Raw genomic sequence first — 26,132 nt, forward strand, 5'->3', positions numbered from 1 at the left:
GTGACAGCTGCTGTGACTATATACCTCGTGGCAAGGGGTGAAAATCAAAGAAGTGACACGTGACGTAAGGTCGTGGGGGTGACGTCGAGGGACACACACAGAACACGCGTGTGACGTCGGAAGGCGATTTGGAAGATGGGCGTCTGGGAGTTGACCCATCTTCACCCACACAGGACATACGATGCTCTACAGACAGAAGATGTTTATGTCACTCTGTATGTCACCGCCTGCAGGAAGTGGGCGTCACGGCGTCATGCATAAACCGTGGATAAGACGAGGATAACGGAGACCGAGAAACCATGGCGGCTTCACTGAATAGGTAACTGGGTTAGTCGCACGCCAGTTGCAGCGAGGCAGACGAAACATCTCGGCACTTGTTCATCTTCTCGCGAGAGTACGAACTGTCAAGAATTGATAGCCTGCGAGATGTGAGAAGTCAATGCCCGATGATACACTTGGTCATCTCACTGACCGACTTTCACTGTCGTGCTTTAAACAGTGCCGGTCAACACTATATGTGTTATCAGAGATAGAGAGAAAAGGTCTTCTACATCTCTGTGTGCCGATGGTGTTTGTGTGTGTGTGTGTGCGTGAGTGCGTGGGCGCGCTTGTCTGTGAGATTGTGAGTGATTGAGTGTGTCTATGTTTTCAGAGACACACCGAGGACTACAGACACAACTGCTGCCATTGATTCTTCCCACACACTCTGATTTGTCTTTTACAGAAAAGTAGGTGGTGTTGATCGGATTGTCTGCGAATATAAACAAGGAAGATTCATGACCCCAACACCCTTCCCTCAATAAAAAGAAAAAGAAAAAAAAAAAAAAAGAGAGAGAGAAAACACTCCACTTGCACTTCTTAACTTTGGCTTTTAAATGAATTCGTCCATGCGGACATGCACAGCTCCACAAGCATGCGGAAAGAGACAAAGAAAAAAGGAATAATTTTTTAAAAAATACGAAAGATAGGGGGAAAAAATCTAACGAATAATCAATGAACAAACGATAGAAAGAACATAAGACAAGACTGTTCAGATTACAGAGAATGATGTACAAAGGTTGCAGGGCACAGCACGGAATGTCACGCGAGATTACAGCGTTATCACGAGACTCCAAGACTTGTGTCCAGGACACGGTGACACGGGGACCATTGTCTATAGAATACTGGGAGAGACAAAGTATGGCAGGCCTGTCCTGCTTTTGAAAACTGTCACACTTTAAGTCAGATTCAAATAACTAAAATAATACTAGATGCAAGTATTGAGGACCATCTCTACAAAACTTTTAGTTCAGATGCGGTTAACAGTTATTCACTAATGCTATACATGTGAGATATACTAATGTAGGCCTATGTGTGTCAGACTTTGTTAACATTTATTTACAACTGATGGTAGGTTTGCTGAGAGTAAACAACAAACCTAACTGTTGTAATTCTCAGGTTTCATGTACCATTTGTCTTAAATCATCTAAGTACAGAAGGGTGGGCAAAGTTGTTTTTTGTGTCGGTGGGCGGGCAACATCCATGAAACCCAGGCCAGGTGACTACACAATAAACATAGTAGAGATGGAATGAAAAAAATGTGTAGATAATGGTGTTTACTTACCGAATTCAACGTGAAAAGTAAAACTGTTTGAATTCGCTAGAGGTGGGAATTCACTCTTGCTCTTCTTCATGATCAAAAATGTCTTTTTCTTCTGGATGTTCCCAAACTCTCTGAACAACTTATACACCACACATTTGTGTTGTAGGAATTATCTGTGCTTGACTTTGACATCCTCCATCAACGAGGCAATAATTGAGTTTTCTTTTTCTAGTTCACGATTTTCACAACATGGTTCACAATACATGTCTTCACAGCCCTGCTTGATGTATAATGCAAGGAAGAAGGGTGACTTGGCGACCCCGATAGGTTTCATGAAGATCCTCAGGAAAGCTCATGTGGATTATAATGAAGTCGTCGTTAACTCCACGGATAAAAATAAACAGCCGTGAAGCATCAGTTACTATAATTCAGCGCGAGACTAGCGGTCAAAGTTCACACACATACATCAACACTTCCGGCAAATCGCATCCCATGTCTCTCTTTCGGTACGTCGTTGTTTTCCTATATAAGTTTATATATTCTCAAAATCCTTTCTGTTTTTGGACATAAGATTTTGACCACACGAAGCATGCATTTCTTGGGGACCTCTCTGTCCATAATGCATAATCTCTTCTGCAATATTATATCCAACAATAAAACTCTCTTATGTCGCCACCTGCTGGGTTTTGCTCTGCTTGGTAAAAACGTTTTGCTGTTTTTTTTTTCATTGTTCCACCTGCTGGCGTGATGCTTTCGCCATTGGTCTCCGGAATGTTTACAATACCCTGCAATACCATATGTCACCTTAACAAAGCAATATTTCAGTATCTGTCTCGTGGTTTTTTCTTTTCTTTGTTCTTCGTTAATCGGAATGTGGGAAGGTGGAGTTAATTCCAGATGTAGTATTACGGATCTTTTAACACAGTGCTCATATATTTCGATAGCCTCTACCCCGACCCATGAGACCTCGTTCTGGTTTCAGCTTTCAAGATGGCACTTGTTTGAATTAAGGTCCATTACCCCACTTTGTTACTGAATGTCCCCCGCTTTATACAATTTGTTGTGTTTTTTAGTTTTGTAATGTTTATTTATACTTCCTTCGACACTTTATTTCATGCCTTGAATTCTTTATCTACAAAGAAGTCAAACTCGTGACCTCGCGATCCTCCTAATTAATAGACTTTCCCACTTTCTCACGAGTTGAGTAAACATGTCGATGCACCTCCGTCATGTCTGTGTTGTTGACATCTTTCTGTGCATGCTGATGGTTGTAGTGTGCATTTCGAAAACGGAAAGGAGATATTCATCCAGATTTGAACAACTCGTATCGTCTGCCTACGATGGTCTTGTTTTTGCGAGGAATATTTCACTGTATCGCTGCACCACCACACCACACATTCCAGGCAATCCATTATTCCTGAGTGTTTTTGCCAGATTACTTACAGTACAGAGTACAGTAGACTCTTGTCGAACTGACCAATCTTATCTACAACCGTCTATCATTTCAAAGATTTCTTGACCCATTGAAGGTATATATATATAAGCATTTTAAAAATACATATCGTGGATATAATAATATAGCAATACACCTGTATGCCAGAATCAAAGCTTGTTCTTGTAGATTGTTTCTCTGATGTTGGTGCTTGTGACATTAATTCAAGCGGTCAGAAAGGGACAAATAAAAACAAGGACACATTGCACGCACGTGCGGCCGTCTCGACCCTGGCGTGAACACCACGTGTCAGGTCACTCAGGTGTCTGTCGACCTCTCGAGGAATGCCGGGCTCTCTCGATCTCTCAGAAAAGCTGGTATCGTGTTACTGCTGCAGATGCAGCAGGATCTGTGCACACCGTCAGCTGTCGTTACGTCTGTCTTGCTGGGGGTGGATCGGCATAGAACACCAATTCCACCCCCAAGCCCACCCCGATTGCAGTGCACGTGTACCGAGCTAAGCGTCGCATTGGTGGGTGGGGGTGGGGTAAAGGGTGCATGGGGGTTGTGTATGTGTGTGGGGTGTGTGTGTGTGAAAGGTGCACGGTGGGGTTGTGGGTGGGTGTGTGTGTGGGGTAGGGTGGGTGAAGCGGCCTGTCGCTGGCATGCAGGTGAGACGTCAGCCGATCTTGGCGGTGTTCTTTGTATGGAGACAACAAAAGGCGGCGATTCAACACATACACACAGTACCGATACACTGTCGTGTCTAGGCGAGGGAATCTGTAGTGTCATGGAGAGACATACCTTTCTCTTCTCTTGCAAAGGCGAAATGTTGCGAATCTTGAGGCGGACAAAGGGTTAGTTGAAGCGTTTACAGGTATACCCTCCATCTGTCTGCTCTACTTATACAACAGTTCCAAGTGAAGAGATAAACTTAGTTAAACCTTTCTCATCGGTAGTTGTTTTTTTTTTTTCATACTTTCAGTCACTCCACTCTCCTGCCCCACCTGGACTGGTGATGGGCATTCGCTGTTATCTCAAATATTAAGTATGCGTACTCTAGAGCTGATCCAGCTAAAGTCTACTTATTAATTACTTATTAATTACATCAAAGAAATGGATCTCGAGGAGACAGACACAAATATATTGTGATTAAAATAACGTTGCTGGTAATATTAAAAACATCTCAGGGGAAGAGCCTAGTGTGTCTTTCTGTACAAGGGCTATGAGAAATAAAACTAACTGGATATAAATAAGGTCGATACATTGTCATACACATTGTGCAATGTTTATGAGGCCATATATATATATATATTTCAAGTGAACGACTTATTTATAGAGACAGATAATCTCGGCTTATACTCTCTTTCCTTGACAAAGCTGGGCGTGTCGTCCATCTAGATATGACTGAACACACACTACAGCTCTCTACAGTCGTATTATCACACCCTACACAAGTATATATATATATTCATACAACACTCAATTACCATGCCATATCACTTTAATACAACATAAATTTCTGACAGTCCTTTACAGCCATCCTTTAACACTTACACTCCTGCCACCCACGGTCGCGCTCGAGGACCAGTGTTGAATCACGTGACCACTCCTTTCTGCTCACCCGTGACTATGACTGTACTTGTCATGGACTTCCCAACTGATTGAAACAACAGACGGTGATTTCTCCTCCCACCCTGCCCCTTTTTGGCATCAAAGTGCATTAGCAGTAATAACGGGTAGGTCCGACAAGTTCCACGAAACTCCAGTACCCGGCGCCACGTAACAATCATTGTCAACTGTGGTGAACACCTGCTGACAGGAAATTCTGCAGAAAAAGTTTCTTTTCCGCAGAATTTTGTCCGAAAATAATGTCTGTTCAAAGAAAAAGGAGTGTATTTACTTCTTAGAATTCGATCGACTCTGCCAGTATCAGCTTTCGTTTGTGCACAGATGACACCAAACATGCCGGTGGTGGCGCCAGCGCCGGGCCTTGCTGGATCACGTGATCTATCAGCGATCGTGTGAATGTGAATGCGCAGAGAAGTAGCAGAACTGCCACAGGAAAATCTTGAGCAAGGATGTGGTCATGTGATGCAGGGCCGTGCTTAGGGGCAGGCAGGCGAGGCATCTGTCTAGGGCCCCGCACTTTCACACACATATTCACGAACACACATACGCTCGCACACACACACAGACGCACGAGCATACACAACACTAATGCACACACCCAGCTCAACTTTGTCATTATTTTCCATGTGGCTACTCCACACAGGAAGTGAAGTGGCTCTAGTGGTGTGGAGTGGCGTAGGAAGATGTTTAGCCTTGTGGGGGGCAGGGGGAAGGGGGCAGGGGGCAAGGACTTCATGCTGACAGTGAACGATGTTCACATTCTTGTTCCCTCAGTATCTTTTTTGAGGGGGCGGCTGTCTCCCTCGGCCCCCTGGTTCCTACACCACTGCGTCGAGACGTCATCTTTGTCCCGCTGGCAGCGCCCTCTGCGGAAGTCACGCTCCTTTCCGAGTCAAACGGTAGATCTCGAGATCTTCACTGCCCTTGCATTACAGTTCTCTCTCTCACACATTCTCACGCACACTCTCACGCATGCGCGGGTCTTTCGATCTTGCAGGCGGCGGATATTTTCGGCAGATAACTAATCACAGTTGTTTGTCAAAGGATTGAAAGCAAACAGACGGTAAACACGAGCAGTTCGTTTCTCCCTGTCTCTCCTTCCGTCGCCGTCCAGGGCATTGTCCTCCCTTCCCCTACATGTGCAGGAGTTTGTCTTTGAACTTACACTTACAAGTGATGTTCGACAGCACGGCGAGTGCGCAAGTACATATGTAGACAAACTGGAGATGCAGGTAAAGGACAGGTGACGAAGGACAAGGTGAAATAGATTGTAGGAGGCTCAGAGAAAAGAAGGAGGCTCATACAAATAATAAGGTTACAAAAAGACCAGTCAGAGGGTGAAAGGACCAAAAAAAGTCAGCTAAGAACAGGTTAAAATAGTTGACAAAGAAAGGGAATTTCGGAAAAAGAAAAACAGAAGACAAAGCTTAGAGAAAGACAAGGCTCAGACAAAGTATTGGCTGAAGAGAAAGCTAAGATAAAATGATTAGGTTCACAGTGAAGATAAGGCTCACACAAAAATGGTCCTCAATGAAAAACAAACAAGCACATTAAAAATGTAGACTACAAAAAAAAAGGACAAGACTCAGGAAGGCGGAATCTCACAGAAAGGACAACGGCACAGCAGAAGAACAAGACTGAAATCTTAATATAAAAGGCTAGAAGCCTTGGATGGAAGAGAAAATCCATGAATAAAACTAGGCTAAGATAAAACATCACGGAAAGCTCAGATGATAGACCACACGCCTCCGGTGATGATTGCAGCCAAGACGAGGGCCAAGGCCGGGATGTCGAGAACAAGACTCATTACCATTAAAGGACAAAAAGTCAGAAAAACATTTATGATGAAAAATTCATATATAAGGGAAGATTTGATTTCAGTAGAAATCTGCCAAGTAATCAAGCACGACCGAAGATTAGGGAGGCTGGCTAGTCGCTGTGTAATGCAACTCAATCACCTTGGCCATCCGATCCTCACTTGTTTGCTCTCTTGATTGCTTCTGCAGCTGTTAGCATGTCTTACGGCTAAACGGCCATTAACATCTTAAAAAATACAAGCGATTGTAAATAAAATGTGTCGTGAAACGAGGACAGCCTCATTCCTCCTTTTCTTTCCTTCTCTTGAAATATCAAACAAATAAATAAAACCAGTTTCGTCGAAGAACAATTGAAGAGCATCCATGGATTATTTCATCACCTCGGTTGACAACGACTGAAAGTTCGTGTATTTAAAGAGTAAAGTGTTTATTATTCATAAACTCAGCTTTGGTGTGTGTAAATGCCACATTTCATTTTATGTAATGGCGTGTTTGGAGATTTTTCAAGAGATAAATACTTTTCCTCTTATCCAGCGCGAAAGGTTTCAGAGGGAACGAGGTGAGAGGGCAAAGGCCGCCAAGCTCCGGTTCGAGACTGCAGACCCTTTTCACTTCTCTCTCTCCCCACCGGACCACCTACCCTACCAGGACTGCCTTTCTCCAAACCAACCTGGATACCCGTACATTTGCACCCATTTATCACACGCAGCAAATCCTGGGCTGTAGTTTTGAAACCCTTCATAGGAATGCGACCTGGCGGCGACATTGGAGGGACATCCAGCTGGCTTCAGCTAGTTTTGCAACCCGCGCGAATTTTTCATACAAGGAGTCCAAAAAACACTTTTTTTTTAAAAGTGGAGGATAAGGAGGAGGAAAAGGAGGAGGACGTCATGCGAAATTCTCTCCCCTTTGGATTTGAAAACGCGTTTTACTGTTACACCTCTGGGTAGAGAGCTTAGACGTTGGAGACACACCCGTTCTTTTCACATTCGTGGCAGCTTTTCAAATAAACTGGAGAGCTTGTGCTAGGCAGGATCTGCAATTACAACGAACTCGTCAACTTGTCAAACAAGTAGAGGGAGGCCATGGGCGCCTTGAGAACGTGAGGGTGGTGTGTGTGTGGAGGGGGAGACTTACATACATAATGTGGAATGTCAGCTAGTGTTCAAGTTTTGCGTTTAGTTTGTGTGTGTGAGGGGGAGTACAGGCTGAGGCAGGGGGGAGGGAGGATGATGGAGTTTTGTTATGGGAATGGGAGGGCCAAGAGACGGTAGAGACATTCCTCCATGTGGGTGCACTGCGTGAAGGCAGATGTAGTTGAATGCATGCACAGCTTGGGAAAACCACTTGGTACCTGGGGAAAACATGAGATCGCCCCCGACACCATGACTCAAGCATGCAGGTGTGCACCTTGGTCTGCAGAAACTATCTTCTTTCAAACATCAAGCAAGGCTGCGCCACTGTGCAACCTGCAGGAGAAACGAACGGCGCAAATAAACAAAATAAACAACGCCTTATATAATTGTCTGTCATTATCTTTTCTTTCTTTTTTTTTCTTTTTCGTGCATTATTGTAAATTTGATGCAATCAAGCTCCGTTTTCTGGAAAAAGAATAGAGCTTTACACAACTGCAGAAACTGGTGCATGAAAGGTCATGCTGGTACAGTGAACTCAAATGTCGGCTTGAACCCTTTGGCTTGTCTCAGATCTTGTAGTATAGTTGTCATCGAATAACAAAATGTGTTTTGTTTGTGGCCTTTGTTACAATTATGAGTAGAAGCATTGAACAGCAAGTGTGGATTTGAGAGGATTTGATGCCAGTCGTGATTGTTCCCTGTGCAGTTTATGTTTCTCTCTATCCTCCAAGACTGGAAAAATAAAACTAGTCAGTGCTTCCAGACTGGTGTCTGGTAGCTGCCTAATATCTAGTGTTACATCCTTGTAGTAATGTTAGATAGTGGCACAATTATGCACAGTGGTTAAACTTGTGGCCATGTCGTCTCGGTGCTGTGACATTTGCGATGTACACACACATACACACCTTGCACCTGACCGTCTATGTACCTCCGCTTCCCTTCCCCCAATCTGCCTGTGAGCATGCATTGGTGATTAGCCGTGTCTTTGGGGTTGCTGTTATTATTATTTTTTTTGAAGGGCTGTGGATTACCATGACTGAGAGAAAAAAAAAAAGAAAAAAGAGAACATTGACAATATTTAACAGCTTGAAAGCTGCATTGATCGGCAGGCTGGGCCCAGGTCAATGACCTACTGCAGCAGGTCAACTCTTTTCACTCGTGCAAGACAAAACTTCTGAGGTCTGAATGACAGATCGTCGAGGCTTTGTTGATAATGACAGCTTGAAGAGTTCTTCTCACTCTCTGTTCTCGGCGGCCATTCCTCCTGTTTGCTCTGTACCATGTCAATACTTACAGCGTTCAAAACAATTCTAAACACCATACACCAGCACTTAAAAAAAAAAGAGGCACAGAAAGCAAACTTATGATGGATGGAGCTTTGCGAATGTAGTGACGGTATGTGCGTGCGTATACAGTGTGCACATCAACAATTTTCCCCTCCCCTTACATTTTATTTCTGAAAAAAAAATTCTTTTTTTTGCTTCATCAACGTAACAGCGCTTACAGGTCAAGAAGTCACAATGAGCTTGAGTGATGGACTGTGAGGTTGGTTAGTTTATTTAGTAGAAAAGTGCGTCTACCTTGAAGTTATTTCGCACTATGGAGGGAGAGGGATGGGGACAGGAAATCGGACTACCCGGAGAAAAATCCTAATGCCAAGCCCTGCCGACAGGTGTCACATAAAGAGAGTGTCCTGAGGCGAGATCTGAACCCTGAGCCGCTGACTGCAGTGGTGACAAGCGAGTGTTATAACCACCACACGACCGGCCCTTCCCGGACTGTAATTATGCTAATTATACTGATGCATCCTGAAGTCGCTCAAAGACGCTCCTTGCGGGATCGCTGACTGATGTGGCCAGTGACCTTTGAACCAGTCTCAGTACATCCGAACCCGACTGACGACTGGATAAGGAGCTCTGAAATTCTGATCAGTGACTATACGCACGTTGTACACCTGCACCACCCATCGACAGAAAGCTTCTGTGGACTGTGTGTAAAGGTGGCAGAAATTCTGTTCAAGCTTTTGTCTGCTGACATCTAAAAGGCGGCAAATCACTTCATAAATCCCATCATTTAAGACAGACACACACAGGAATCAGAGGAGTGGGGTTCAGTTATTGTTCCTTCAAAGAAAGAACCGTTTCACCCTCAGAAAGAATTAGGCTCTTGTCGACATTGGAGTTAAGCCCGTTTTGTTGTTGTTTGTTTCAAAACAGAGGTGCTGGGCATGCGTGGACCTTGTTATTACTTGCTGAAGACACAGAAGACGCCTTGTGTTCTCCTGAGGGAATGGCGGAAACTGTAAATAACGCACTTCAAATAAATATAAGCAGGGCTCTGAAATAAACTGAGTGTAAATGTGTGCGTGTGTGTTTACAGGTAAATTTTATTTATGGGAGTAGCTTGCATGATCGTGGAGAAAGAAGCGTGTAAGGAATGTTGCAAGTCTTGCATCATTTTTGAATCACCGTGACAGTCTTCTTGTTATTTATTACCCCCAAACCGCCTGACACCTACTTCTGACAAACACTTGACCCTGAGTGAAACATTGAAATACTAGAGAATAAATGACGTCATGTTTGTATTACCATCCCAGCCAAACTGGATTAGTCAGTAACCGGATGTTCAAGTCTTAGTCGAGTGTAACTTTGTTGTTGTTGATAGTGGTGGTGATTTACTCTACCAGGCGCCCCTCTCTTGTCCCTCCCAGACCGTAACCTTTGAACTCTGCGCTCATACACTGTGTGTCTTCGCCAAACGTCTCTGATCATCTGATAGTTGTCAACTAATACCTCTGTCTCCCTACAGGTCCTTTTACTCGATTACCAGCTCACATCAATGCCTCTTCATACACTTGTATTACTGATGCCCAGTCTCTGCTTCCTGTAGTTTATTTTTTATAAAATACTCTATCTTATCCACTCTCTGTTTCGTGTAGTTCTTTATAAATTACTATTTCCTCCAACTCTTTACTCTCTCGAAATGTCTGTTCAATACTTCAATCACTACTTCATGTCCTACTGCTGCTATAACTCGTCACTCCCTATAGCTCTCTATACAATATTGTTGCTTCCCACTCACCATTTCCTATAGCTCTCTATACAATGCTTTTGCCGACCACTCACCAGTTCCTGTACGTAGCTCTATATATAATACTTTTGTTTGTCATTTCCCAAACTCTATGTATAACACTGTAATGGCTTATGTGCAGATGCCCATGGAGTGTAATCATATTCAAACTGATTACATGGGTTCATAAGCCTTTAAGAAGATTTACCGTTAGAGGGAATAGCTAAAGCTCTACACTCTACAACATCTTTTGCTCACTGTCACAAATTACAAAGTAATCTTCAAATCCAGTTTTAAACAGTAATTATTTTAACACCGCCCACAACCATCCCGCCTTCAACCTCCTCCACCCCAATACACTAGTCCTATGTCGAGGGTCAGATAACAAGCCTACACGTATATACAGCTGTCTAGTCTTTCACTCAGTACAGTGTGTAGTACTTTGAACTCTTGTTTCAACAGGTGGAGTCCTCGGTAAAGCTGACCTACAAGACTGATGAGTCGTCGGTGTGCCATTGAGAGAGTGTGTGTGTACACGTGTCCCCACAGCTGTCAACTTTCATCAGCTCCACGCGCATTCCATTTCCTCATTTACAATCCCAGCTCGTACCACTCCTTCCTGACAGCCAGCGATGGCAGCCAGTCATCCGGACAAGTCATTGTGAGTATCGAAAGCAGGTTTCTCAAAAAGCTGGCGCACGAGCGGTGTCATCTGCGGCATTTATCGCCAAGACAGGTTGACATGACACGCGGCCGTGTTCCTGTCCGGCCAGCTCACTCCGCGGGGCGTGCTGGCCTCGTTGTCGCTCCACGCTCTCAATGACCAAATAAGAGGAAAGATAGGCGGGGCTTAGCTGCTCATGTGACTTAACCTTTCCTTAAAAGGTTACGTTATTTCCGTGAATGTGGGAAAATTATTTACTCTAAAATCTCAAGAATAAAATTTCAATGCTGATAAACAAATTTAACAGAATTAAACTTTCGGATCTATTAAAAGTATAAAATCTTTCGTAAAGTATCAAAAATAATGATCGGTAGCTGTGGACTATTTTTTATTGCGGTAGTAGACATGTAAATGAAGAGATCTACTTACCGCTAATCCAATCGGCGTAGGGAAGGGACATCCGGTGATGTGAGCGGCGTTTCATTCACAACTTGCGGAGTATAAGTAGCGTAGCACGTGGAATGCTCGCGCAGTTGTAGCAAAACGATCGACGCGTGCAGGAGAGAGAGAGCGCAGCAATAAACAGCGTTCATTGAATGCCGACTCTACCTTGTGCCTTGTGAAATCAGTTCCACGACGAGAGAGTGCTCTGCTCGACACGGCGCGGCAATGGAGGGAGCTGTGGGCATCGCGCCGGATTTGTTGGTGAAAATGTTGTCTTGCTCCGACAGTCACACCTTGATTCTGGACTGTCGACCGTTCATGGCCTTCAACAAGGGACACATAGTGGGAGCCATCAACGTTCACTGTCCACCCATACTCAAGAGGCGTTCAGGCGGCTTCGTTGCCTTGGAGAACATCGTACCGTGTGCGGAGAAGCGTGAGAAAACTTGTGAGTGGACAGTACGCGCGGGTGGTGGCCTATGACCAGTGCACCAGTGAGCTGGCGTTCGCTGCCACGGATTCCATCTTGTACTCAGTGGTGAAAAGTCTTTTGCAGCAAGTGGATATAGAACACGTGTTTTATGTTGTTGGTAAGTTTTTTTGTGTTTTGTTTTATTGTAGGGACTCATAACACTAGCACGCGCGCACACACACATATACACGTCACTACAGAGGTAGACAACTTTACTGAAACTTTCTCTTAGCGCTAAAGGTATGGTTAATTAATAACAGGTCATAATTTGTTTACCTACTTGTACAATTTATCATGACTGTCATCAGCATCAAGCGTGTTTCACGGTTAAATGTCAAGTGATATTTTGCAGGGAAGGGTGTCAATATATCGTGGAGACAATTAATTTCTACTGTGGTATGAATATGTTTAAAAATTGAACTTACACGTGTTTAGATACCGTAACATTACATATTTCGCTCCTTCTTTAGTCCTTTTCTATTTTCTCACTTTCTGTGATATGCCACCCGATGACACTAGTCCATGGGTGAGCTCTGCAACATTCCCTAAACATGTGGTGAGCTGATGTGCATGTGCAAGATTTGTGGTTAACTTCAAAACTCGCCGTTGGCATGAGCATGGGAGGTGTTGAAACTGAATCTCAAAGTTACCCGTGACAAGTCATCTGTCCATACCGGACTTAGCGAAGCCAGCGTGTACTTCAATCAGAGAGAATAGATATCTAAGCTCTCTGCTTCATATAGCTTGTGACTTATTTTCAACACCCACTTAAACACCGGTCCTGACACCTGACTGCTTCTGCTCGTAGACTTTCTTTTCTTTCTAGAACAGTGGTTGTCAAAGTATTTCGGACCACGGACCACTTTACTAAAGTGAAAAATACTGCGGACCATCAAAGCCTAAAATCACTCTGGAATTTCATATTTAAATTACCGCATTTGTTTCATTACAATTCAAAACTAAATGTACTTTTATGACAGTAGTATAGTAATACGTTTACATTAAATTACATATTTAGCAAAGTTCATTATTAATTGTGATGTTAATGCGATGAATGTAATTATTGTTGATGAAATATTAAAGGGATAATATCTGGATCATTGGAGAGTTTCACTCTCATGTCACATTCCGGCTTCTCTGACTTGTTCTCAGTCCCACAAATGTTGAAAATCCAGTCTGGCTACAGTAAGTTGTTGTAAATAACAGTAGATGCTTTACAGCGATGTCAGCAAGTCCGCTGTACTCAGATCGTACACAAACATTAAAAATAAGGAAGTGCACGCGTTACTAAGGGCAACGGATGACGCGGTTAAATGACGTAATGCTCGCGCTGTGACGTCAAGACTGGGTAAGCCAGCGACTGATGCCGACGAGCAGACGGCCATCTATGAAATTGAAACTGGTGTGAAATCAATACCGGACTAATTAGTGTATCTGGCCATTTAAACATCTCTGATGACTGTCAGCCGCGGACCACCTGAAATGCGTGCGGCCCACCATATGGTCCGCGGCCCACACTTCGAGAACCATTGTTCTAGAACATCGCATGGTGCCTGGGTAAGGGAGTTACGTGGAGTTTGATTTATTTTATCGCATCAAGTAAGTGTTTTTTGTAATGTATGGAAGAAAACCCTTAAGAATAAGCAATTGTGTAATATCTCATATATTGAGATATTAAAGCACAGATCTTGAAAGATATTTCAGGGAGTCCTGTCCAGTAGCCTTATAGTAAACATTATAATAATTTCTCGATTACTACCTACCTCCCCCAAGATGGATGCCTCTATAGGTCCTGCCATACAGCTTCCGACCCACAGGTATCTCGAGAAAAAATTAAACCACTAAATATTCGTTGTTAAATTAAAAACTCATTATTATTTCAAACAATCGTTATTTAAGTCAGGGTTAGGGTTTAGACAAGAATATTTCATGCAGGTGATACTTTCACCTGTACCGACCTACCTTTCACTCCCCTCCCCCCCCAACTCACCATTGTACCTTGGGTTAAGATAAAATCTGTTTGGACAAGGCGATTGCCAGACAGACTTAGGCACGTGTGAATGGGGTGTGGGACGTGCAATGGCGACTGCCAGTGACAGTGGCCTCGTCTGTGGAAGTGGAAGTTAACGATCGATGCTTAGCGTAGCCGTGCAAATAGCTCTCCGCATCACCGAGCACCCTGTCACTAATTACACCATGCGTAGCTCTGCGCCCGGAGACCTGCGTCATCACGCCCTTGTTTCGTCCTGCTCATTCACCCACCTCACCCCGCCAGCCCCACTCACGCACTCATTCAAGACGACTTCATTCATGGCTTCTGCACAACCAGTTAATTGTGTACGTGAGAGAGACAGAGATGTTTAAAAATTTAAGCCAAGGAATTACCATTGAACCGATTTAGGCTATTTCGGTATACTACGTCGTCCCCATCGCTGTCATCATTAATAGTAATAATCATAAAAAAATACTCGATTCGAATTTAAAAATAAATTTTACGAATAATGCTAACAAATGTGGACAGAAATAGACGAAGAGCGAGATACTGCGGAGATATCATAAGTCGCAGGGACTTAAAACGGTTTTAAGTGTCAGTGACAACAATTAAGTTGCGACAGCCGTTGTAATCCAACGAATTAAAAGGACTGACGTTTTATTTACGGAGAGATTTGGAGAAAAGCCACGGACCTGAGCGGAAATACTTGGGTGCTGCTGGTGCATGAGTTCGTGCAGGCGATAGCCCTGTTATCGCAAGGAAAAGGGCCTCGGAATGCCCTGGTGGGGTCAGGACGCTGCCTCGTACTGGGCCGGCAAGGTCGTAGCTAAACCTGATTAGTGAGTGACAGCTACATCCGGCCAGCCCACACATTAAAAAGTTAGGGAGAGTCGTGGCGCCATCTCTGTAGCCGGAAGGCAGGAAAAAGCATCCTCCGCCTCCCTGCTCACCAACGTGGCAAAGGCCGTGTAGCCAGATCCGGAGCACCTCACGGTATCAGCGCATCTTTCCTGTCTAGTCGTTCTCTCCCTTTGCTATTTTGAGGTATTTAACTACCAGATATTGCATGAGTTTGTTTTCTATTTCACTTCCTGCTCTCAACATTTTTCAGTCTTCTTTTCTTCTTCTCCGTAACCCCCCTTCAATTACATCTGGCGATGTGTGGTGATTAGGGGAGGACAGGAATAGAATCCTGTTTACTCCAGCAGTAAAACAAAGCCGATAATTTCTAGTGGAGAAAATCATTACTGGGTCGTTAGTAAACGTTGCAGAGGCGGCGAAATTAAACTCCTCTTTAAAAATAAGAAATAACTTTTTTCTTCACCTTCCTAGGTACATTTCGCGACACTTTTTAGTACTTTTTTGGCAGAGAGGGTAGAATGACTATTGGCCATTCCGTGACATCTCAAACCAATTCTTTCCTTCACTCACCGCATGTGTAGATGACGAAGAGAGGATCATGTTGATCGTCTGGTGCAAAAAGAACAGCAAGTCTCCCGCAGGTTAATCAGAATTATACAAAAGTCAGGTCTGTACTATTTTTTACTGGTTTTATTTATGATACCTTTTCTAAAGGTTAATAGTTGCGGAAAAAAATACCAAACAAATAACTGGAATGTCGCCTGTGGAGTTAAAGAGGGAGGCTGCTGTAAACTTGTAAACTTGATGGCGGTATAAAGTTTCAATCACAACATCCAACTATAAGACAGTGCTGCAGCAGGCTTGATGTTGGATACCTGGGATGTTGCCCACAACATCAGCAGCTCCAGTTTCGCCATACACGCCGACATCTGTAGCCACCATTCACTCTATTTCTGATTTCTCACGCCCACTGAATGTAAAAATAAATGAAGGCATAGTAAAAGGCTGTGAAGGTTTGTATGTGTGGAAGATAATCTGTAGGAGTTGTGATAAATATAGCTGGAGGTACACAAGAAACTTTGTTAGCCTTAGCACAATAAGCTTGTCTTCGGCAATTGCATCCTTTCAGAAGCGACTCCTGAGTGGGCTTTACACCAACAAGTTTCTGAACTGAGACATCTTCTCTGTCAGCTAGGCCATGGAAATTTGCTTTGTTGAGGTTTATTATGTTGTTTACGATATCCAATTTTGTTTTTTTTTCTTTTTGGTGGGAGTAGACATACATGGAAATAGCCGTCTGTGCTCTACACATTTGAGACGAGAAACCTGCTTGTCACGGTCTAGCCTTTCGTGTGACAATACCTGGCTCGACCATCGCTCAGTTTCACAGCTCTCAGGAGCAGTAAAATCACTCTCTCACACAGACATAGTCCTCACTTACACTTTAACACACATCTCTCTATCAACACACACACACCGTCAGCAAGAAACCCAACGGACTTTGGTGGTGCACCAAGTGCATACCACGCACTCCATTTGGACGATCGAGGTGCAGGTGCCTGCTCTTGTTGGCTTGGGAAGGGGGTCGGAGCGATGACTGGCTTCATACCTGTCACAGGTGTCGCGAGGTGGACGTGAGGCACGCAGTAACCCACCTGTCGCTTCATACCTTTTGTGCGTTTGTACCCTACCACCTCCTTTTAAGGTCATGCCAAGGTTGCTGAGAAAGAAAAAAAAAAACTCATGGGCGGAACAGAGTACTGTTGGCAGTTTGAAAACTTGCGTTCATTGCTGTCAAAACGCACGCACGCACGCAGCCGCTACTGTAGATGTTTGTGCAGAACTCGAACCTCCAGCCCGCCAACCCTCCCCCCTCTTGGGACGTGGCGCGAGGGGAAGGAGGCCGCGCCCTCTCAAGATGAGAGTTTGTAAAGAAAGCTGTTCTCACGCATGCACACCCTCGGTTTTCCCCACTTTTTATGACATCACGTCGGCAGAGAGTACTGGAAAACTGTTCTCATTTAAATTTTGTTTTAATAATCTTTTTTGACTTTTGTAGATTGGAGGTAGGGAGACTCCAGACGCGTGTTTATCCAAGATGAGTCCCATATGGAGGTTGTTGTTTTTTTTTTTTTTTTTGTCGGTAAGAGCTGTACAGGTGTGGGTCGTGCAGGTGTGTTCCGTCTGCAATGTGCACAGATTGTTGCTTCGTGAGGTAGTCTCTTCTTTCTTCCTTGGCTTCGCGGTTAATCCCTTTGGCCTTCCCTCCTTTTGGCTGTCAGGCAACAAGAGTTCATAAGCTGAAGCAGCTGTCTCGTTGTGAACACACCTGTAGGTGAACTCTGCTCCTTTGCGTACTAGTTCTTTCCAAAGAGTTCCCTGCGGTGAAAATTCAGTTATTAAAGACGTTACAGACACCAGAAATTGTGTATTGTCAAGCATTTTCAAGGAAGAGGGTCAGCAGGAAGCCCTGTAGGTTTGATCACCCGCCGACCAAACAGCATCCCTCGGTTGCTGGCGGAGTGTAAAAGGGATGTTGGAGGATTGAAGCCAACACTTTAATGTCTGTTATTTCCTGTCGACGACCAATCACCCGAACCATCATTCCCTCAGGACGCGATCCACGCACCGAAGAGCGGAGCAGTAACAATCATTCATGGAATACCTCGCCATGGGAGGAAAACAAGAGTGGGTATTGTACAGGCCGCGACAACAAAACAACCGCCAACCGAGCCCCACAACAGGGGAGGGGGAGGGGCGGGAGGAGGAGGAATGGTTCCGTTTTGTTTTCGTGGTTTACTTTTTTTTTAATTTTCTCCTCCATCCATCCCCCCCCAGCTCCCCACCTCCGGGCAGACTCGGTTGGCCAGGGTCATGGTAGACGTAAATTACATTTTGTGATGACTTGTGGCGGCGAGACCGCTGCGCGCACGAGGCGTAAACACAGGCTCGTCTGTCTCTGGTGTCAACCGTGGAGCCTGCCTGCTCCTACTTTCTGTGCGGGAGACGGGGGATTAAAGCTGACGATATAAATGGAACGGGAGGGTGACGGTAAAACAGGTGTGGTGGCTGGGGGATCACTGACCTTTTGGGTTGTTGTTGTTTTTTTTTGTTTTTGTGACGACTGTGTTTATGCTGGGATCTGGGTGAGGGGAAGTATGTGTGAGCTGGGGGGGAGAGGGAGGCTAACGCTGAAAATAATGTCGAGGCTGTGGACTGACAAAAACAAAGGAAATGTGTCGGTGTGGTTAAAATTAACTGCAGACTGCTTCTTTCATAATTTGTAATATGCCTTGGTTTTGTTGTTGTTGTTTGTTTTTTTTTGTTTTTTTTTTGGGGGGGGGCTACATTTCCTCCTTCATCTGTTTTTTTTTTTTTGTTTTGATGCGGAATATCAGTGGGGAATCTCGTAAAATCTTACACTTGCAGACATACTCAGCATGTGCACCAGTCAGCCACTCGTGTTCGGAATGAGATGCGATACATTTCTTTGACGTTTTGAGCATTTTACGATGACAAATACCCTCTTTGACGAGCGAGAGAAATTTACATAAAGATAATAGTACCTAGTACCTCTCACCCTACCCAACACAGTGGCGTAGAAACCAGGAGGGCCAAGGGTTCGGGGGGAGCGGCCGCTCCCTCATAAAAGATACTGATTGCCCCCCAAAAAAGCCGAGCATCTTCCCACATCATTTCAAAGCTACTCCCTTTGTACTCCTGTGCTCACCGACCATAATAAATCTACCAACTCGTCCCTGGTCGGCTGTGGTCGAGTCAGTTTAGCACACCTATTGCCAGTGATGGTGAGAATTGAGGTGTCGAGTTTTCCTTTAGCACAGACCTCTAGTTTTCTTCCCACTCACCATTTATTTCTACTTTCTGTTGGCGACACACCAGTCACCATGGGATAGTCACACTGTCGCAGGCGCTCAGTCACACTATCCTGGCGTGGGCGTCAACTTTTAAAAATAACTGGAGTGACACTCCCATTAAGCCTGCTAATGATCCACTTTATGGTTGTATCTCTTACCGACTGGCCTTCACATCAAACATCATACAAGCTGTTCCCATTTTTCTTTCTGCTGGACAAAGAGAATTTTTTTTTTTTACTTATTGACAGTGATCATTGTACAATGATGCAGATTTGACGATATGAATTTTGCACTGTCACACGCGCCTCACATAATAATTGTGTCATTGTGGATTCGAACACACTTCGGACATGATAAGTGTTTCATCAAGTTGTCAGGCGCACCAAAGCACGTTTTACTGTCCTCAGTCTTCCCGGGTCTTCCTTGGGTAGTCATGTAACCTGTATACTCGACCTATTGGAACGGAGTTGTTTCTAGAAAGTCCCTATTCTGCTAAATATAAAAGAAAGTCTGATCATGATGTTCCAGACACAGACATTTAGCAAATTTTCACAAAAAAAAAAAATCATTAATAAAATTGCGTTCTAAAGCAGACATTGCTAGAACTTATGATTATATATAAAAAAAAAAAAACAGCTTACCTTTGCGTAGAAGTAATTACAGGGATTCTGTTTCTCATAAAATGTGATTTATGGCGACAGTTCACTCTAGTCGCCTTGGCAACGTTGAACCAGTGGAAGAAAAGTTAAAAGACACATGGGATGTTGTCATTATACAAAGGAATTTTGTTACTGTTTGTTTGTTAAAATACTGATTTGAAAATGAGCTCAATGTGGCTTAAAAAAATGAAATAAGCAATCATTGTCGGTCTGTTTGGATTTATCACGAAAAGATCTCCGCGAAGGTTCTAGAATAGATGAACTCTGAGAAAGTGGGAAGATGCATTATTCAGCCAGTTACAAAATCGTTGGGGAGCCAAGTGGAGTAATCTGAAGAAAAAAAAAAAAAACCCACCCGGGTACTTATTTACAGAGCGGGTGACATTCAGTGTCTCCTTTCTATTTGTGTAGGTGGCTACGACGCCCTGTGTGATGAATGCCCCTTGCTGTGCGCCACGCAGCAGTTCTCTCCCTTGTCTGGGACAAGGTCGCTGGAGGATCAGTCTCACTCGGATGATGTAAGTGTGTTGTCATTGATTGCCTGTATGTAGGCCAGCTTTGTGTGCTGCCACCCGATGTTAAGTGTGTGGTGCGTTGTAACATTTGTGCAAACAGCCAAGCGTTTTTGTCCAGTCGATTGTAGTCAGTCTCAGATGGAAAAAGTCAGTATTGGCATCAGAGTTTGAATATTTTTTGGTGAAGGATTAAATATAAGGACAAGTCTCAGTTTTATGTTTATTAAAGCTGCTTAGCTTGGTCTGTTCGTTAAATGAGTTCTGCTGTCATTGTGACGGCCATATTTTGAGTTTGGAGGTGTATATTCAAAGGCATATGCACATGTGTATACAATTGTTTCTGTTTCTTTCTTTTTGTGTATACTTAATGGATGTGTTTACTTTGACCAGGACGAGCCTGTGGAAATCCTACCCTACCTTTACCTCGGTAACGTGCACCACTCCTCTTGCCGGCAGCTATTGCAGCGCCTGGGGGTCACAGCCCTGCTGAACGTCTCCACCAGCTGTGCCAACCACTTCCCGAGCCTCTTCCAGTACCTCACCATCCCCGTCAACGACAGCGCCTCGGAGGATCTGGCCACCTGGTTCTCCACGGCTAACGACTTCATCGGTAAGCGCCTCACCCAACACTGCTGGACGACATGGGGCATAAATAATTTATATCACGGCGTGTCTTTTTAAACAGTTTCCTCTCTAACTTGTGGATCTCGAATGACAACCTGGAAGAACATCGCCTGGGGTTCTTTCCTCTTTTTCTCCCTCGTTTATTGCGGCTATTATTGTTGATTCTTATCCTGTGAGTTTATCTGATTGCTAGTGAAGTATTTTTTTGAAACCAAATAAAAGGTCTAAACGTCCTGGTATATTTTGTGCAGATTCCATAAAGCAGAACGGCGGGAAAGTGCTGGTGCATTGCCATGCCGGGCGGAGTAGGTCTGCCACCGTGTGCCTGGCCTACCTGATGCGCACCTGTCATCTGTCTCTCGACGCCGCCTATGAGCACGTGCGCACGCGACGCGAGGTCATCGACCCCAACCTCAACTTCATGCAGCAGCTGCAGGACTACGGGCACCGCATAGATCGCGGCGAGGTGCCCCGCACGCCCACCGCAGTCCCCTTGACACCCTGCGCCTCCAGGTCCCGCTCGTCCCCTCAGACTCCCTGTCCTCTGTCCCTGGGGGACGGCAGCTCGGATCTTCCGACTCTTCTTCTAACGACAGATTCCTCCGACGATCTCGAACTCCCCCCGTACACGTCCAGCAGAGCTTCCGCCCCCGCCTTCGTCCGCAGCCACCCCGTCCGACATGCCCTGCTTTTTTTCCTTCTCCAATCCGGACTTCATGATTCCAAGATCTCTGGCCTTGACCCCACTTCCCTTGCCTAGTTAGTGCAGCTGGAGGGAGGTTCTGGAGACATGACGAGGCCGTTGTTTCTGCCGGATGCTTGACCAAAGACGCTTAGTCCTACGACCTGGATCTCGATGTGTAGGTGTGTGTGTGTGGATGAACCATTGCGATTGTGCCTGTGTACCTCGTTCTGTGGAGTACGTTCTCCATGTGGATGAGTGCTTGGCGAACATTTTCTCGAGTGCTGACGACGAGGACTAAGCTGTCTGACAGACTAACCATCAACTCAAGTTGTGTCGGGGTCGCATGCTTCTGCAAAACACTGCGATGCTGCATGACTCTTGGAGTTCCTGAAATAATTGAATAATTTTTGTTAAAGGAAAAAGGGAGACACATGTTTTAGAGTTATTCCAACTGAAGCTCAGGTTTCTGCTGAAGCAATATATTTTTGTTGTTGTTGTTGAGAAGACGCATGAACGAACGATTTCATTCCTTTCTAATATACTGTGAACTACAGGAAAATGTCTTTTTTTTTCGAAGTATCTGTTTAAATGTGTAAGTGTTTTTTCGGGTACACGATTTAGTAACATGTGATTCTGGGCTGGTCGTCAGCCCTAGCGTGAGGTTTGAACCTGAACTACTGCCAATGCCATAATAACAAGCGTGCTTCACCGCAGCACGAGACTGTTTACTTCTAAGTGCCGTTACTGGAATATTTATCTCCTTGTGGGGGTCAATCTCGAGAGTTTACCCATATTAAATAAGATTGTCTTCATCTTGTTTTTCTGTCTAATCCAATCAATTCTGACCAGCGAATCTGTATTTAATTGTCTAAGTCGGTCGCTGTCCAATCGTCCAACCAATCAGTCTCTGTGTATCATGCCTCTTTCTTCATGCAGTCTCTCTGTCCACTTCTGGTCTCTATCATCATGCCTTAATGTCCAGATGACTGCATTCAAGACATGCGTCCTCCATGATGACCACAGCATTAACTTGAATGAACACTGCTGCTTGTGAAGAAGTGAATACCGTGTTCGTACATTGACTGAAGCCTGTACCATTGCCCTCGTACATTTGTACACCTTTAACAAATCACAGGAACATAACCACCTGTGACAAACTGCTGGGGTTGTTAATAGTGTCATTGAACGACTTTTATTCCTTGTCTTACTTAGTTTACTGAACACAAGAGCTGCTGTGTTGAGTGTATTTTAGGCTCAATTTTATTTGCATGTCTGTTAGAATTCTGTGCAGTTTTTTTAAAAATCAAACATTGTATCGCCTCGGTAATTCCGTTTAATGCTGGGCAAAAAGTAAAAATTTAACAACACTTCCTGTGTTAGATTTACACATAAAATGGCTATTTTCACAAATTAGAATTAAATATTTAATGCCTTTAAAGGGAAGGGGGAAGTAAGCCAGATGTCCGGAAGCGGAAATCTGGCGCCGGCAATGTAGAGAGAGAGTTTGAGCAGTTTATTGCAGACGAGAGGACACATCACAATGTTTGAAGCTCTTGATGATCACTAGTAACGGAATAAGCATTAGAGATTTAAAAAAAAAGTTTCATATTCGCTAGGGAGGGTAACATAAAGTTTTAGCAAGTAATGCGGAGGACGAGAAGGGTGGGTGAGGTGCTAAGTGGCTGGGAGGGGATGGCGGGGGTAGAGGCGCAAACAAATCTTTAAGGAATGGCTACTAAGCAAGGAAAGCCGGTATTTTAGGAATGAACGCTTAGTCGCCGAGGATATGTTAGCTACGCTCGGCTCACAGTTTCCATCAAACGTTTTGAGAGTTGCTTGCAATCATCAAGACCGCTTTTGCTCGTCCCGCAGTCATCTTCAATGTCGGTCCTTCCCTCACAACCCGCTTGTGTATGTTTGTGAGTAGGCGCTAGGTGGCTGGCTGTTACACACACACCCCGCACATGGGTGCTTGATGCGGGTGGAGCTGGCCAGCCAGCTCGGGCATTCACACAGGTGTGGGGAGAGAGAGGGAGCAGGCAGAGGTGCGAGATATAGCTTGAGCGTTCTGTTGTCAAGGTGCCACCGCACCTTCAGGAAGAATGAATACACGCTCGTGTTGGTGAGACAACAGTGTGTGTGTGTGCATGCATGCGCTAACAAACCGAGCTAAGCAGTCGCTGGTCTGAGGAAACTCTGAATACGAGACTGTTTACCTCGCTTCCTATACGCGGCCTGGTTTTCTTTCTTTTTCTTTCTATTTTTTTTTCTTCTCCATATTCCCTGAACAAAGAATCTTTTCTTATTTTCACACCCCTCTTCTGCAGCTCCCTTCCCGTCCCCGGCTTACAGTGAACCAGACCCACCCCCGCACTCTCCACCCCAGTCCACCCGCCCACGCATTTTCGTGCATGCGAGATTTAGCCGTGGCTAATGACGGCACGAAAGGAAGCAGCATGGCGGAGAGATCAACTCGTCGGTCCACGGCCACTAAGGCGGACAAGCAGCTCCTGTCAACTGCCAGCTAGTAAACATCGAAAACATTCCTACATCAGCTCCAGGGTTTTAGCTAAGAAACACCCATCAGTGGCCTTATTCACGAGCCGAAACAAGCAGCGCCTCTCTCTCGAGCTCGTGGGCGTCAGCGGATATGACGTCATTGCAGCTGCAAAGGGAAAAGGTGCATAACGGTCTCTACTATGACTGAGAATAGCGTGTGCACCAAAAAAAGAATGAAGTCGTTCTTCTCACACGCTTGTGGCTTTGCAAACAGAAGATGTGTGACGAAGGAGCGATGGTGGAACTCACGTAGACAGCGACGATCTGTCGAGATGACGGAAACGAGTTTCTGTTCGACTCAGCCCGTGGTGGCTCCGAAATATTTTGCACAGAAAGTTAACCTGGGATCTTGTGCATTATTTACCAATAAAACGTAAACTATAATCTCAGAGACAGCACCAGTTGTGCCGCTTTAGTTTTGGTTTCCTCCCTTTCAGTAGAATTTTTTTGTAAGTTCGTGTTCGATTTATATCTGATAGTTAAGACAACAGTACTCTAGTATACCCTTCCCACTTCTATGTTGGTTTGTTCAGTTTCATTCATGAATTGTGTATAAGTAATGTGTGTATATATATACAAGATAATAATTTATGAGAGAGTGGAAGGGGAGTGGAACAAATAAAGTATTTTATATTGAAAATTTACTCTTTTTGTTTAATAATCTTGCGTTGTGTGGAGCAAACGGAAGGTTCGAGAGTTTCACGTTTCTCGAGCAACTTATACTCATTACTACAAAATCTTTGTCATTACTGTGAATGGAATCATCCTTATTTGCATCATTCCTGCAATCACTCACTCTGTACTCCCTTTCTCACAATCACAACAACCAGTCATTCTGCGGTCTTCTATGATCAGTCTTTCATAAAACGTTCTTTTTTGTGAGGTGGTGGTTGGGGTAGCTACATATCATCTCGACTAGACTCTTCCAACGCTGCTGAGCGTGACAACGAGGTGTCAGATATCGCCATTGTTATCTTCTATCGCTCGTTGCTACCCTCGTCGACTACATGTTGCAGATCTTTTCAGTCATGTATGGGCGTTGAGAACTGAGATATTTGTTCTTTTAGAGATTTTAACCAGCGAGTGAAAGAGAAGTGTGACCTGCCCCCTCAGTCCACGCTCAACAGGACATTAACCTCGATGTCCTGTTTGGTTGTTCCGCAACTTCACATGATAAATGCTTTTTTTCTTTCCCCTCATCTACTCATGATGACATGTGATGCTCATTGGCCTTGAATATGATCAGAAAAACCATATGAAACCTTCCACTTCTCATACGCCCTCATCATGACAAATCCAACTTCAGCCTACACCCGAAACATTCCTGCTTCAGAAGCGGGCCTCGGCCAACAAAGGATGGTCACGTGCTAGTGAGAACAGACAGCATCGCCTTGTGTTGCCATTGCGGACGTGAAATTAGAGAGATCGACATCTAATGTTCACAGAGGCGTATTGAATTCAGTTCGAAGCAAGAGCTTATATTTCATTTACCAAGAAAAATTACAATAAAGGAAAAAACTTTGCACAAGGGATATCAAAGGCAATGTTTGACAACTTCATAAGATAACGCTTTTATTCAATGTAGTTCAGTCCAGTCTTATGATAGTTCACGATAAATGTAGGGTAAAGGTTGAAAATCATTGGTCAGCAGAAGGTAATGTTATTTTCAATTAATTTTATTTCACAATAGTGTGTAATGCAAATATTTCCATCGTGAAGTGCCTTACAGTCCTTAGCATTGTTTACAGAAACAGTTGTAAAAGTTTTTAAGACCTTTCGTCTGAAAAAAGTGGCTATACTGCCTCAAGTTGTTTGCTGTGAAGTTACCCCTTGGTCACATTGATGTTGACAGACTGGTGACACTTTGAGGACATTATTTGTGACTGTGGTCGCTGTGTCGAGCTGTTCTTGTCACGGAAACAATTTTGCCAAGCTTTGCCCAGATGAGAAAGCTGTGTTCGCTCTGATAACAACGATGATGGATAAAAAGCTAATTGTCTGCATCAGTGATCTCTGCTAATGCTTCTTGTGGTGGGAGTGGAGTGGAAGTTCAGATGCACTGTATATAAGTTATCTATTGAGAAGCACACAAGTACATGTGGGATGGAAATAA

At 44.3% G+C, this 26,132-nt stretch overlaps 1 protein-coding gene across 1 annotated transcript; it reads left to right on the plus strand.

The window, feature by feature from the left end:
- The first annotated feature begins 11,822 nt into the window (after nt 1–11,822).
- Nucleotides 11,823–24,190, plus strand: LOC112564659 (dual specificity protein phosphatase 1-like). The gene is given in 5 exon segments (XM_025239623.1): nt 11,823–12,217; nt 12,219–12,366; nt 20,048–20,154; nt 20,542–20,761; nt 21,027–24,190. Coding segments are annotated over 5 exon segments (1,200 nt in total). The 5' UTR covers nt 11,823–12,001; the 3' UTR covers nt 21,536–24,190.
- The last annotated feature ends 1,942 nt before the right edge of the window (nt 24,191–26,132 follow it).

Source organism: Pomacea canaliculata, linkage group LG5, assembly GCF_003073045.1.
Source record: "Pomacea canaliculata isolate SZHN2017 linkage group LG5, ASM307304v1, whole genome shotgun sequence".
NCBI lineage: Eukaryota > Metazoa > Mollusca > Gastropoda > Architaenioglossa > Ampullariidae > Pomacea > Pomacea canaliculata.